Below are 16636 nucleotides of genomic sequence, written 5' to 3' on the forward strand. Positions count from 1 at the left end.
TCTTCGTTTATCTTTTAATGAGATTTTGTCAGTGACTAAGTGATTTATTTTCAACAGTGTACGGATTTTTTATTTTTATGAAATAATCAGTACATGAAGTTGGAAGAGGAGTTTATTTTTAGAATTTGTGCAGAGTACTGTCTACTTTTCGCACGACTGAAGTGCCTTAATCCTATAGTGGTAGCAAGTTGGATTACTTTAATGCTGTCAGATTGCCCATTTTACGACCACAGTATCACTTTTGTGCTAGAACAGTTGCAATAATGGAGTAGTTTTACGGTAGGATCCTCGACAGTCAGTTCACGCGAGCCAGTTTATCAACATTAAAATTACTGAGGTATAGCCCTCGGGAACTAATGATTGGAAGGAAAGGAGATTAGACTGCAATGTCCTGTCGACAGAGGTCATTAGAGACGAAATACGGGTTCGTATTACGGAACAATACGTAAGGAGAATCGCCAATGACTTTTTCAAGCAATCATCCCCGCATTTAGCTCGAGCGATTTAGGGCAATCATGGAAACGTAAATCTGGATAGCTGGACTGGTATTTGAGACGTCGTACTCATTAACAGGAATCCAGTGTGCTCATCACTCGCTCTGTCCGATAGCTGGAATTCTCTCAGTTAAACACAAACAGCACAAAATACATGATCCACCGCATGCTCCGACTTAAAATATGTTACATAAGTTACGTAGCAGTAGACACAATGTTCGCCATTGCAATGCCCACAAAAAACTGCCAATATTACCTACTAGCCCATTACTGTTTAAGCAAATCATGCATCTACTTGTATCGACATTTTTATGCATGCGTTTAACTTGAGGTACGAGTGTTAGTGACTTCCTCAGCAGTTCTGAGATAGACGCCAGCACGTGCATGCCTTCACCTGGGAACAGCTTGGAATCGAGTGGACACTTCACGCTTTGAGTGCGTGTGCGACTAGGGCGTTATATGTCAGCGTGTACGTTGTCCTGTTCTTACTGAGATTCCGAGCAATCGCGGCGCCACCCTTGAACGCCGCCTCTTCACAATCCCGTTGGAAGGTCGCTCTCACGTCCCTAGGGATGCAGGTGAGGAAAGGGTTCATCGCCGCCAGCGTTTCTGTGAAGAAAAAGAAGGGCAAACACTGAAGTCTTTGCTCAATGTCTAAAAATAACCACCCACTCTTCTTTACACTCTGAACTCAGCGTTCTCTAAACAGTTTGGAAACAGCAGATCAAAAATTACAGGCCGCTTTAGCCTTCTAAAATTTATTTCAAACGTTCTTTCAGATATGATCCGTCTCTACAAATAAATGAAAGACTAAATGAATTGAAATTTGTGCCACGGACCTGGGTCTTTTACTTTCTATGCAGAAATGCTAACCATTTCCAAACATTTCAGTTTCATGCTTAACTTTCACGCTGTAGGCTGTGTGTTTTGCCAACAGTCACTGTGCGATTTTCGTTCGCGTGTTTGGGTGAGGTGTATGAATATAATTTGATATTCGCTTATTGTGTGTTATCCTGTTGGTGCCGCTGTACTTTGTAGATGGAATCCACAATAAAGTTGCTCAGGTAAAAGTGCACTTACCATGCCCGCAGGTTTTCCGTTGCATGCTGGTGTTCGTTTGTAATTCAATCACGGGAATTGAAAACGAATTATGAGTGAGATTCAGATAGCCATTGAGATCTCATTCGTAATTTCGTATAGTTCGTAAATAAAGATTATTAGTATTTTTTGGTAGAAGATTGTATTTTAACCACAACGTCGGATTTTCTTTGAAATCGGAAATAAGAAAGTAGGTTACATTACGAGTTGCTACACACGAAAATGAAGAAACTGCAAAAAGGTGGAAATTTAAGGAGATGGGACCTGGATAAACTGACGAAACCAAAGGTGTACAGAGTTTCAGGGAAAGCATAAGGGAACAATTGACAAGAATAGGGGAAAGAAATACAGTAGAAGAATGGGTAGCTCTGAGGGATGAAGTAGTGAAAGCTGCAGAGAATCAAGTAGGTAAAAAGACGAGGGCTAGTAGAAATCCTTGGGTAACACAAGAAATATTGAATTTAATCGATGAAAGGAGGAAATATAAAAATTCAGCAAATGAATCAAGCAAAAAGGAATACAGACGTCTAAAAAATGAGATCGACAGGAAGTGCAAAATGGCTAAACAGGGATGGCTAGAGGAGAAAAGTAAGTATGTAAAGGGTTATCTCACTAGGGGTGAGGTAGATGCTGTACACAGGAAAATTAAAGAGACGTTTGAAGAAAAGAGAACCACTTGTATGAATATCAAGCGCTCAGATGGAAACCCAGTTCTAAGCAAAGAAGGGAAAGTAGAAAGGTGGAATGAGTATATAAAGAGTCAATACAAGGGCGATGTACTTGAGGACAATATTATGGAAATGGAAGAGGGTGTAGATGAAGATGAAATGGGAGATATACTGCGTGAAGAGTTTGACAGAGCACTGAAAGACCTGAGTCGAAACAAGGCCCCGGGAGTACACAACATTCCATTAGAACTACTGACGGCCTTGGGAGACCCAGTCGTGACAAAAGTCTACCATCTAGTGAGCAAGATGTATGAGACAGAAATACCCTCAGACTTCAAGAAGAATATAATAATTCCAATCCCAAAGAAAGCAGGTGTTGACAGATGTGAAAATTACCAAACTGTCAGTGTAAGAACTAACAGCTGCAAAATACTAAAGCGAATTCTTTACAGACTAATGGAAAAAAACTGGTTGAAGCCGACCTCGGTGGGGATCAGTTTGGATTCCGTAGACATATTGGAACACGTGAGGCAATGCTGACCTTACGACTTACCTTAAACGAAGATTAAGGAAAGGCAAACCTACGTTTCAAGCATTTGTAGGCTTAGAGACAGTCTACCATCTCAGTTTTAGACAAAACAGCATTAGAGCAAGCTTTTGACAATGTTGACTGGAATACTCTCTTTCAAATTCTAAAGGTGGCAGGGGGTAAAATACAGGGAACGAAAGGCTATTTACAATTTGTACAGAAACCAGATGGCAGTTATAAAAGTCGAGGGCCATGAAAGGGAAGGAGCGGTTGGGAAGGGAGTGAGACGGGGTTGTAGCCTCACCACGGTGTTATTCAATCTGTATATTGAGCAAGCAGCGAAGGAAACAAAAGAAAAATTCGGGGTAGGTATTAAAATCCATGGAGAATAAATAAAAACTTTGAGGTTCGCTGATGACATTGTCATTCTGTCAGATACAGCGAAGGACTTGGAAGAGCAGTTGAACGGAATGGACAGGGTCTTGAAAGGAGGATATAAGATGAACATCAACAAAAGCAAAACGAGCACATTGGAATGTAGTCGAATTAAGTTGGGTGATGCTGAGTGTATTAGATTAGGAAATGAGGCACTTGAAGTAGTAAACGAGTTTTGCTATTTGGGGATCAAAATAAATGATGGTCGAAGTAGAGAGGATGTAAAATGTAGACTGGCAATGGCAAGGAAAGCGTTTCTGAAGAAGAGAAATTTGTTAACATCGAGTATAGTATAGATTTAAGTGTCAGGAACTCGTTTCTGAAAGTATTTGTATGGAGTGTAGCCATGTATGGAAGTGAAACATGGACGATAAATAGTTTGGACAAGAAGAGAATAGAAGCTTTCGAAATCTGATGTTACAGAAGACTGCTGAAGATTAGATGGGTAGATCACATAACTAATGAGGAGGTATTGAATAGAATTGGGGAAAGAGTTTGTGGCACAACTTGACAAGGAGGGACCGGTTGGTAGGACATGTTCTGGGGCATCAAGGGATCACAAATTTAGCATTGAAGGTCAGCGTGGAGAGTAAAAATCGTGGAGTGAGAAAGAGACGAATATACTAAGCAGATTCAGAAGGATGTAGGTTGCAATAAGTTCTGGAGGTGAAGAGCCTTGCACAGGATAGGGTAGCATGGAGAGCTGCATCAAACCAGTCTCAGGACTGAAGACAACAACAACCTGTCACATTTGAATCTACCCGAAGCGGCTGTTTACGCTACAGGTTAGTCTTGATTTTCCAGTCACTAAAGGAAAATGAAAAATCAGTGGGCATACTTTGAATTCATAACAGCCAAATCTGTGAAAGTTATTATGACGTTCTCTATATCGAAAACAAATGTACTCAGTTTTTATCTTCTGCCGAAAAATCAGATTCAGCGATTCCCATTGACTGCCGTTTACAGTTAACTGATTGGCTACAACCAACGTCAACGAATTTACAACAACACAAACAATACGAGAGCCACCAACACTGTCAGTGCACTTCAGCGTTTTGTAATGTGTAGGCGATGGCAGCTTAAGTAGACATTAAGTTGTTATTTATTCTGGTTTTGTTTAACATTTCGATTATTGTTTTAGTAACCAATACGATGATTAGTTGTTGATTTGGTCACTATTTCCTTGTTCATTGCAAGGGTTCTTTGCATGTGGGAAATCGCCTGTAATGTTAGCACGTTTGTATTGCAGTTTATCATTCTAATAATTTTCACACTGTATTTCTTGTGAGAAGCTTCAGGCCAGAGCGTTGTTAGGTGTTCAGCAAAGCTGTTTTCATATAATCACAAATTTGTAAGTAGAACAACATGGTGACTTAATATTGCAAACATTGTACTCCAAAAAGTAGTGTCTTAAAATATTAGTTTGTAAGGCGACGGTATTTTTGCTTCATACATGTAGAACACCCTTTTGTTTGCATACTTTATTCGATATGAGATGGTGACTGTCGATGGGTGATTGGGTAATTGAGCGTTTCTTTGGTTGATACTGGGTAGCACCACGTACTGGTATTTGTCTGTAGTGCTGCATGCTGAGATTTGAGCTGAACGCTGAGCGCACGGTGCCGTGGTCATTAGGCTTTCCCGTGAAAGCAGCGATATGCAATGAGTGTAAAAGAGAAAACGGGTTTTTCACCGAGAGTGATGGGGCAACAACTTGATAGCCAGCAGGCAGTCTCCCTACGGTGGGCCCGATGACCCTATGCTGGACGCACTCCCGTCCTTAAAAAATATCTGTGGGAACAGCCAGTTGCTGGAAGCCGGGGGTGGAGAGCGATAGCATCTTACAAGGCAGGGGAGGGGGGAACCTTTGAGTATGAAGGAATGCGCAGCGGTCACGAAATGCAGACACGAGTTAGCATTTCGCGAATCATCTCAAGAGGTGGCGAGCCACATTTCACACCAACAAGCACAGTAGTGAATTTGATTGCTAAAGTTCTGTCGTGGGAGGAGGTTTAGAAGGTTCTGGAACAGTGTTCTACACAGAGTATGAGCTGCAGGCGACTGAGTGGCAGATTCATGACCTGTGTAGTGGGAGGCTCTGCTTTTGTAATGGGCGCAAGGTTTCATTGTAGAGAGAGCACACGTGGACGCCACAAGCCTCGCTGGAAACTGGCATTGGGGATTAAGGGACTGTCCTGCGGGTGTCTAACGGGGACACGTCGCGCAAGGAGCAACTTAGAGACTTCGCTGACACGAGCAACTGAAGAGTCAGAATTTCCAAAGCGCCCATTTCGCCACTAGAAGAGGGGTAAGTAGTTGTGGAGTTTGCGCCATACTGAACTGCTTTCTCACGAATGAATACACGAGTTGACTTCCTGTTCCTGGCTTATGAACAAACAGAAATCTTGGGTTGTGATCTGTGTCATACTAAAAGTAGTTCAGCTCTAGGGGTTTGCAGACACTCTCTTACCTCCACTGTGTGTACAATTTATAGGTACGAAACGGACACCATCTGTACGGCAGCAAAAAGCACCAAGCAGATCGACGCTGCAGAATGACATGATCTTGCAGCATTAGTCGGTGATATCCATGGCTCGGCAGATAGGGAATCTGTCACAGGAAACGTGTTGAGCTCCACGCTGTCACTGCCGGTCAGAGTAGGGGACCTTCTGTTTCAGGGGGCTCATCGATGTCTACCAGTTTAGTGTGTCCGTCTGATAAACAGGGGCACGATTTTGAGAAAAATCGCAGATGTTCTACCGACTTCAATGCCAGCGTAAGAGTGGGATTTAACATACTGTATACGTTCTTGCATTTTTCTGTTGTTTGAAAATAATGTAACAGTATATATTTGTTTCATTGTAGCAGGATACTTAGCCAACAGTGTCGCTCTCCAAAGAAAGTTAGAGCAGAATATTCTGACGACTAGATATCGAATGTATTCCTTTAGGTGTAGGTTGTCAATGGAAAGGCTGTTTTTAATTCGCTAATAAGCATAATATTTCCTTTGGACAAACAAACATACATACGCCAAACGTACACAAACAGCACTGGTTTTTACAAGACTTTTGTATTCTTATTGTGAAGTAATTTGTATGGTACATTACATGACAAATTTATTATATAAACAGATGTATTAAAGCCCACTGAACATGTAAGAGAGAAAAGTACGTGACATTAAACAGCCTTTCATTTAGTTCCATTGATGGACCCCATGTCAAAGAATGTAGAAAAAGAGGAACTACGAAAAAACATAAAAATGAAGATATTACAACCATGTCAGACATTTTACTTTCAGGATATAAAACCCTTCAAGCATGTCATCTTCAGTAAAACGTAAAATTTAATTTCAAGTTACTCAGTGTAAGGCCTCAACAGTTCCTTCATAGCAACAAGGAATAAGTTTGCAGAAAAAACTTTCTTAAAAATCGAAATTAAATTGCTCGATGCCATGAATGTGTGTGACATTATTTGCATTTCCCCGCCACATCAACAAGACAGACTAACAATACACAGAAAATTTGACTGGAGAAAGAGAAAGAATCCTAACAGAGTAAGAGAAACAAGAAGATACTCCTATATATGTACAATCCGAAAACTAGTGAAGAATGAAATGAAAATCATAATCATGCTAAAGAAAGACCACAGCAGGAAACTTCAGACAGATAACACAAAGAAACTATAAGGAAAAAATGCATTCCAGTAACATCACAGTCACCAGAGGGAACAACAGCACTATTCAATAAAGAGTAATATGCAAACGAAACCAAAGAATTCACCTCTTTAAAGAATATCGTTGAAGAGAAATCTTGTCCCATGGCATATTTCCTGACATACCAACGACGTCAACGACGTAAAACCTGCTTTATATTCACGGAGAACAAGAAACAATACATCATATACTAGGTGTATGAGGCTAACACTGTGAGCGACCTGGCAAAGCTGTGTTTTCATCTCTTCCTGACGTTTAAACCGAGTTTAAACTCCGCACAGTAACCACATGATTTTTGATAGTGCCATCAACTAAGTAAGCTTTTTGTTGTTACGAAAATGGAACAGTGGAATTTAGAGCAACGTTAAGCCGTCAAGTTTTTTGTTGAACTTAAGGAATCAACAAGTGTGACCTTCGAAACGTTGAAACAGGCCTATTGGGAACATTCCTTGCCAAGAACACGTTCTTCGTTGGCACAAATAATTTTTGTAAGGCGGAGAACACGTTGAAGATAAACCTTGCTCAGGAGATCTTCAACTTCAACGAAAACGACGAACGTTTGCGCGCTCATATGAGATCAGACCTTCAGGCCAAACTGTCAACTAAAGGTTTTACAAAGATGTCCTTGAAACGATCAGGGGAAACACGAATCGAGTGGAACCGGAAATTGTAGAAAAGTGGATACATGACAACGCCTCATATGACATGGCCACTTCCATCACTGAATATTTGACTTCAAAAGCATTCCTGTTGTTCCACTGCCCTCCTATTCACTTTGAGTGTGTCGTTGTGACTTGTTTTTCTCAAAATTGCAAATGTCTTAAAAACGTCGTATTGGGATTCTTGAGAAAATTCAAAAGAATGTGTCCGACATGTAGAAAGATCCACCAGTTGAAGCCTTTCAGCGCTGCTATAAAGACTGGGAACAAAGATTCCACCAGTGCATAGCTGCCAAAGGGAACTATTTTGAAAGGGACAGCATTGTTGTTTGACTTTTTGTCTATCAAACATTTTATTTTTCAGTCATTTTTCTCAGACGTCTCGAAAAAGAAAGAAATCACTGACTTTCAGAAGCCAATCGAAAATAGATAAATGAAAATTTCCATGAGACATCTCACATTTTATGAATGCACCATGATACTACATGGCAAAAAAAAAACAAAGCAAAAATATGGTTGATTGGTGAACTGAGCGAGGGGGGGAGGGGCGAACAGGAAATAATGAGAATATTACGCAAAAAACAACTGAACAGTGAGAAATACAAATAAAAAGCATCCACATTCCACATGCAGCTTTGCTGATTTATTCGGACTGAAATTTTAGACAATATTAGTTGAAGTGAACTGACTGAGATAAAACTAATAATATTGGAGAAATAACCAAAACCCTGAAAGTCATCAAATAATTTTATGATTTTATACTGGAAAAGAAGTACTACAGAAAGAGAGCTTTCTAGCGGGATCCTCAACATCTGAAGCATTGGCAGAAATTTGCATCAGCCATATAAAAAAAGCAATATCTGCTACAAAAATCAGAAAGAAATGACAATTGGTGTAAGTTTGTGGATGATATAATTTGTATGGTAGACAAACCAGTAGAGACTGTCAGGAAGACATGAACAGTGTACATAAGAATATCCAGTTCAGACATAAAAAGGAAAACAAATACACTTCTTGGGCACAACAACAGACAGCAGTTAGAATAACTGAAATATACAGAAAGCCAACAGCAAAATACACCAATACATATGCGATATCAAACTATCTGCAAAACCACGTACTAGCAGCTCTTTAACATATGATACACAGGCTGGAAGTCCTGTTCAGTTGAGGAAACTATGCCAAAGAACTAAAACAATATGATCCGTAGCCAAAATAAATGTAACAACCCTATGATAAAGAGACACCCACAAATCAAAATACAACAAAACATGAAAATAAGTATGACATAAGCACCACAAAGCTTCACAACCAACACAGACACTATATTATGCACAAACAAAGAACAGGAACGATCATGCAGTGACGAAAAAAGGTACACATTAACTTACAAAAACAAAACGCAGATAATAGCAATTATACTGAAGAAACATGGATTACACATAGCACACAGGCCAAGAGAAACACTCCAGTCGCATTTACAAGAACCAGTCGGTAAACCAGACCATTGCCAAGGAGCTGCTATCCACCAGATGAAGTATCGAAATTTCGAATCAATTTTTCTGGAATGAAACGCAGAAATTTCAAACCTACATATAAAAAACACATGAGCTCGCAGTATGGACAGCCATTCCACCTTTAATAAACACCTAATAAAACTTTGCTTTAACTATTTGGCGTAGAACAGGATATGAAAATTATTAGAATGATTTATTAGAACAGGAAACTCCCAACATTACAGGAAACCTTTCACATACAAAGAACCTTTGCAATGAACCAAATATAACATAGCTATTCAGAAAGTAAGTCCGACTGGCCGCGAAATGGAGACCACTGTGAAAATGAAAAATGTGCTATTTGCAACAGTTAGCTACAACTCCCAGCTACTTATCTCCACAGTCGCCGATCAGATAGACACCTGCGTAGCGTTTTACTAATTTTCCATTACCCCTCAACACAGAAGGCAGTCGCCAGTGCTTTCCACCGATTGTCTACGCTGGTCTACAGCTCGTTGTATGTACCTAAATATTGTCTTCATAGCCAGCAGTTCATGTGAGCAGAGATGAAACCAAGAATAGGCAATTTACAGGCTGTACTGTGGGTGATCGAACACTTCCCATCGAAAAAGCTGCTGGAGCATATCCATTGTCCATGCAGCATGCGGCTGAGAATTATCTTAAAGAAGGGAACGCATGATAGTTACGTAGGCTGCATAGCTTCAGGCGAAATTTCGGTCCAAGCCTCTTTCTTGGCGCGAGAGATGATTTTATAGGCATCTTTACGTGCTCACCGTGTTCTCAGAAGTAAGAAGAACGATCAATGGGAGTACTGCAGTAGAGACACTACCCAACACATCCGTCCAAAGCTTCATCAGATTTTTGCAGTGGTTTCCATTTCACGACCGATCTTAACTTACTTTCGGAAAAGAACCCGACGTTGCCTAGACTATTGAACAGGTCAGAGGTGGCAGTTAGTGAATGTTTCAGCTGCGAACACAGAATAAGCAGTACCAGACCAAAGCGAAACAAAACCAAATCCACATTGCATCTGTCTTGTAGCAATCCGCAAAGTGGTTAGCGTATGTTCACCAGTGGAGCGGCTGAAATTTATATTAAGGAACTAACCTTTCCAGTCTTAACACACTGAGTTCACTCAGTGAATTTTGTCAGTCTCACCTGATTCCAGGTACAATCATCATTGAGCATTTTGATAATCATATTGTTACCTCAGGTGGTCAATCCTCTACCAGTATTACTGACGCAATTGGTCTTTCGGATTCTGGGGCGCCCAGGTTAAAATGTAGTTTGATTCAACAGAGGAAGTCTTCGGAGAATGAGATTTTCACTCTTCAGCGGAGTGTGCGTTGATATGAAACTTCCTGGCAGGTTAAAGCTGTGTGTGCCGGACTGAGACTCGAACTCGGGACCTTTGCCCGCGAAAGGCAAAGGTCCCGAGTTCGAGACTCGGTCCAGCACACAGTTTTAATCTACCAGGAAGTTTCAGAGGAAGTCTTGAAACCAAAACAAATACACTAAATATATTGAAACATGGCGGTGCCTTGTGGGAAGGCCACAACCGTGGTAATACCTGTCAGGGACTTCCCCCTTTTATTTTGTTTTGGTGGTTATCATACAATTTCATTTGCTTTTGGTCTATCTAAATTTTCCCTGATTGATATTAATCTGATGAACTATTAGGGTTAGGGTTAACCACTGATTGACTTCACTGCACTTGCATGACTTGAGCAGCGTTGTGGAATTAAACTTTGCTAGAGAGAGATTTTTGCACACTAGAGGTGACCAGTGCATCAGGGGAAGCTTTAGAACTCTCCCCAAGCAGCAACCGAGTTCGCAGAAGCTTCTCATTGCTATCCTCTCTCTGTAGTCACCCAAACTGGCAGTGGGCCCTGCAGGGCAGTGCTTTATGGGCCACCATTCTGGCGGTGGCCGCAGGTGGGATCGCCATGGCTAAATGTGAAATGACACTTTTTTTTAGAAAATGGTGGCGTGCGGGAATCCTGGCTCCGGCCTAACCGCCTTAATAGCCAGTGGACATGCTGTGGGAGTCTGGTAGCCTTATCCTACGTACGAATCCAGGTAAAGCGGCATCGGGCTGCCGCCCGGCTAATGTGTTTATAACGACAGCGTACCTTGTGAGACGGGATGAATTTCTCTGGATGCTGCGTTTCTTAGATGCCACCGTGCCTCACCAAAACGCCGCCAATAAATCGATTTATGGACGAGACGGGGCTTGTTTTCACTAGGAAGCTTCCCTCATCTTGTGAAATGCTCTGGGAGTGAGGTTGCAGGGCCTCTAAGCATTACGTGCTGTTTTTTATTTTTGGAGAACGTAGAGTGCACTGTAGTGATTAGTTGTGTAAGATCGGGTCTCCTTGGTAGAAAACATGATTGGTATGTTGACAATTGCTGGGCCATGATAGGTTTATTCAAGAACATCAGGGGAAACAGCGGTTTTTTTTGGAAGGTTTTGAGCAACGGTAGAGGCTAGGACTTGCTCCTCGATCATCGCGAAATGCAGCCGCTAGAGCTCTTCCTTTTCTATAGGAGAGTAGTTAATTGTAAAAACGTCTGATCACCCGGGCGAAACTTTATATTTTCGTGGACGTGAAACAATCACTGGCAGACGTGGGGTTATCTCCGACAGTACGACGCGCAACCGACTCTAGCAGCTTCGGCGGCATCTCGTCTTTCACTGGCTATATCGGTAATGTTGCGCAGCTTCGGCAAATTCAAAAGCCTATCAATCGTTTTCACTACCATTTTTTTTGGTAACAGCCTTGTACTCTAAGTAGTCACTCCCAGTGTCCATTTGATGCTTAATTATATCTTGACACGAGAGACCCATCACTGGAACGATACAGCAGAGTGTGCCTGCCTAGATTGGCACTCTTCCACTCTCAGTAGCCAGTCTGATTTACTTGTAAATTCCAGTTAGGCTCCCCAAGTCCTTTGCCAACCAACCTGAGTTCCTGTTAGTGAACTGTCACACAGTTAAAGTTTCTGTTTACATTGTTCCATAAAGTTTCGGGCGTGCAGCCGCGTAATTGCAACTTCTTCTAATATTTCGGCTGAATACCGTCCAGCCATCTTCAGAGTGAGCCGAGGTGACTAGCGCTCCAGTACTTGCTCCATCCTTTTAAATCCGAGGATCGAACCACTGTGTATGCGGCCAAAGATACACAAGATATATCTTTGTTCTCTCTTGACCTTTATATTCGTTAATAAATCTCTTTGTGATAACTTAGATCCTTGTTATTAATTTTTCAACGACACTCATTCTCATTCTCTAAGATACCATTATTTTTTTGTGGATTTGAAGGCATTAAATTAATTTTATGTCGAGTCAGTCATCTCTTTAGGTGATCCACACAGGGGCCACTATTTAACGTACGTCATAATTCCTTGCGCTATTGATAAACGCGGCACCTCTTTGGTGTAATGGTTACGACCTTTTAGTAGTTTGGCAGACAGAGAACTGCCACCACCATAGGAGCTTGCAATATAAACGCTTTTGCAACGAAGTTAACTCCATAAATTGGGAGATACATGAAAAGAACAGAATATTCACATTTTGGCACTTAAACGCAAATGACGGACAGTAACACAATGGGTGTCGGCAGTTCTCGTCTTTTAAAGTAAAACTGATAAAAGAATACTTAATAATACACCACATCTTGGAGTTGCTTTTGTGGTCTCAAAAAAAATTTAAATTCAGTAATGGAGCTACAAACCATTAACAATATACTAATGACAATTTCTCTCAAATGTGCAAATAAAGCATACACTTTAATGCCCATATGCGAATCAATGTGGATAACTGCAAAAAACCTAAATTAGTTAATGAAGCTTGGGATTCGTTAGAATGAATCATCTCGAAAAATTCCCCTCATACCATATTAAAATTTTAATGGGTAATTTTCATGCTCAATTAGGTAAACAGAAAAAATACAAGTAAACAGTGGGTGGATTTCCTGCACATAAATGAAGCAACGAAAGTGGCCAAAGACTTGTTGAAACGTGCAAAAATGTTAACCTTAAAATCATGTCAACCCATTTTAAAAAGAACCTTACTAAACAAAAAACTTTGTGGACTCACAGTAAATTTTCTGGAAAATTTCAGATCTATCATGTAACAGTTTCATACCCTAACTACAAAGAAATTTTAAATGTCCAAGTTAGGAAAAGGTCGAATATTGATTCTGATTATATAATGTGAATAAAAAACTGCAGCCTGAAAAACTCTTCAAAACAAAAAACGTTATCCCGAAATTTGACCCTACTAAAATCACCCTAACTCTAACAAGTGAACTTGACAAACGACATTCAAACCGTTGGCAAAGCCTAAAAGGAAAGTTCATCAAAACAGTACAAAATTTAATTCCACTTCAAAAGCAACACCCTTGGTTGAACGCAGTTTTTTAAACAGCAACTAAGTCTACATACTAGGCATTATAAATGGTATAGTAACAAAACTGAACAATAATACAACACCTTTCGAACTCTAAATTAATCCCACAGACTAAAAGGAGCTTCAAAAAATGCCCAACTTTTAGAAATTTGGAAACATTTCGAAAACAACAATACAAGAATCTTTATAAAATATTGAGAACAGAATTAACCAGTTACCAGCCTCGAAGTCTTTGCCTCAAAAATAAGAACAGCAGTTTGGGTCTTAAAAACCAGGAAAACTATAAGGCACTTGCTAATTATCTTGAAAAACTATTAAACTGTCCAGAACCAGCATATAAATTCCAACAACAGCAAACAAAAAACACCAACACTACAGAACCTAACGAAATCGAAATAACTATACAATTTAAGAGATTTAAAAACAATTAATCATCCAGAGAAGATAGTGTAACTGCAGAACTACTGAAATCGGGCTGGCCCTTACACTATAAAACATCACTCAACTAATAGGATATTGTGTCTAACTGAGAAAATAGCTGAGGATTGGAAAACTGCCCTACTTCATCCACTGCATAAGAAATGGGATATGTTGTTGTTGTTGTTGTTGTTGTTGTTGTTGTTTTCAGTCCTGAGACTGGTTTGATGCAGCTCTCCATGCTACTCTGTCCTGTCCTAGCTTCCTCTCCCAGTACCTACTGCAACCTACATCCTTCTGAATCTGCTTAGTGTATTCATCTCTTGGTCTCCCTCTACGATTTTTACCCTCCACGCTGCCCTCCAATGTTAAATTTGTGATCCCTTGATGCCTCAGAACATGCCCTACCAACCGGTCCCTTCTTGTCAAGTTATGCTACAAACTCTCCTCCCCAATCCAATTCAATACCTCCTCATTAGTTACGTGATCTATCTACCTTATCTTCAGCATTCTTCTGTAGCACCACATTTCGAAAGCTTCTATTCTCTTCTTGTCCAAACTAGTTATCGTCCATGTTTCACTTCCATACATGGCTACACTCCATACAAATACTTTCAGAAACGACTTCCTGATACATCAATCTATATTCGATGTTAAATTTCTCTTCTTCAGAAACGCTTTCCTTGCCATTGACAGTCTACATTTTATATCCTCTCTACTTCGACCATCATCAGTTATTTTACTTCCTAAATAGCAAACCTCCTTTACTACTTTAAGTGTCTTATTTCCTAATCTAATTCCCTCAGCATCACCCGATTTAATTCGACTACATTCCATTATCCTCGTTTTGCGTTTGTTGATGTTCATCTTATATCCTCCTTTCAAGACGCTGTCCATTCCGTTCAACTGCTCTTCCATGTACTTTGCTGTATCTGACAGAATGACAATGTCATCGGCGAACCTCAAAGTTTTTACTTCTCCATGAATTTCAATACCTACTCCGAATTTTTCTTTTGTTTCCTTTACTGCTTTCTCAATATACAGATTGAATAACCTCGGGGAGAGGCTACAACCCTGTCTCACTCCTTTCACGAACATTGCTTCCCTTTCATGCCCCTCGACTCTTATGACTGCCATCTGGTTTCTGTACAAATTGTAAACAGCCTTCCGCTCCCTGTATTTTACCGCTGCCACCTTCAGAATTTGAAAGAGAGTATTCCAGTCAACATTGTCTAAAGCTTTTTCCAAGTCTACAAATGCTAGGAACGTAGGTTTGCCTTTTCTTAATCTTTCTTCTAAGATAAGTCGTAAGGTCAATATTGGCTCACGGGTTCCAACATTTCTACGGAATCCAAACTGATCCTCCCCGAGGTCCGCATCTACCAGTTTTTCCATTCGTCTGTAAAGAATTCGCGTTAGCATTTTGCAGCTGTGACTTATTAAACTGATGGTTCGGTAATTTTCACATCTGTCAGCACCTGCTTTCTTAGGGATTGGAATTATTACATTATTCTTGAAATCTGAGGGTATTTCGCCTGTCTCATACATCTTGCTCACCAGCTGGTAGAGTTTTGTCATGACTGGCTCTACTAAGGCCGTCAGTAGTTCTAATGGAATGTTGTGTACTCCCGGGGCCTTGTTTCGACTCAGGTCTTTCAGTGCTCTGTCAAACTCTTCACGCAGTATCTTATCTCCCATTTCGTCTTCATTTACATCCTCTTCCATTTCTATAATATTGTCCTCAAGTACATCGCCCTTGTATAAACCCTCTATATACTCCTTCCAACTTTTTGCCTTCCCTTCTTTGCTTAGAACTGGGTTGCCATCTGAGTTCTTGATATTCATAGAAGTGGTTCTCTTATCTCCAAAGGTCTCTCTAATTTTCCTGTAGGCAGTATATATCTTACCCCTAGTGAGGTAAGCTTCTACATCCTTACATTTGTCCTCTAGCCATCCCTGCTTAGCCATTTTGCACTTCCTGTCGATCTCATTTTTGAGATGTTTGTATTCCTTTTTGCCTGCTTCATTTACTGAATTTTTATATTTTCTCCTTTCATCAATTAAATTCAATATTTCTTCTGTTACCCAAGGATTTCTAGCAGCCCTCGTCTTTTTACTTACTTGATACTCTGCTGCCTTCACTACTTCATCCCTCAGAGCTACCCATTCTTCTTCTACTGTGTTTCTTTCCCCCATTCCTGTCAGTTGTTCTCTTATGCTCTCCCTAAAACTCTTTACAACCTTTGCTTCTTTCAGCTTATCCAGATCCCATGCCCTTAAATTCATACCTTTTTGCACATTCTTCAGTTTTAGTCTACAGGTTATAACCAACACATTGTGGTCAGAGTCCACATCTGCCCCTGGAAATGTCGTACAATTTAAAACCTGATTCCTAAATCTCTGTCTTACCATTACATAATCTATCTGATACCTTTTAGTATCTCCAGGATTCTTCCATGTATACAACCTTCTTTTATGGGATATAACCGATATTAATAATTATCTAGGAATCTCTCTTCTCCCGGTCACATGCAAAATTCTATCGCAATATTTACTTGCTTGAGCCTGAGAACAGTTAGAACCTAAAATTGGTGAATACGAAGGAGATTTTAGACCAAACAGGTCCTGTCCAGAACAAACTCTTAATTTAAAACTAATTCCAGAAGAAATTCTTAATTTAAATTAATCCTTAGGCA

The 16636-nt window shown here is 40.3% G+C and overlaps 1 protein-coding gene across 1 annotated transcript in view; it reads right to left on the bottom strand.

Annotated features, from left to right (window-relative positions):
- Positions 1–597: 597 nt before the first annotated feature.
- The window catches only part of LOC126267218 (juvenile hormone acid O-methyltransferase-like), an 84829-nt gene continuing 68790 nt past the window's right edge, over positions 598–16636 (bottom strand). Inside the window, exon 5 of the mRNA XM_049972191.1 lies at positions 598–1103. Coding sequence (XP_049828148.1) covers positions 919–1103 — 185 coding nt within the window. The 3' untranslated portion in view covers positions 598–918. The remainder of the gene's footprint in view (positions 1104–16636) is intronic.

This window comes from Schistocerca gregaria, chromosome 4 (assembly GCF_023897955.1).
Source record: "Schistocerca gregaria isolate iqSchGreg1 chromosome 4, iqSchGreg1.2, whole genome shotgun sequence".
NCBI classification, from domain to species: domain Eukaryota; kingdom Metazoa; phylum Arthropoda; class Insecta; order Orthoptera; family Acrididae; genus Schistocerca; species Schistocerca gregaria.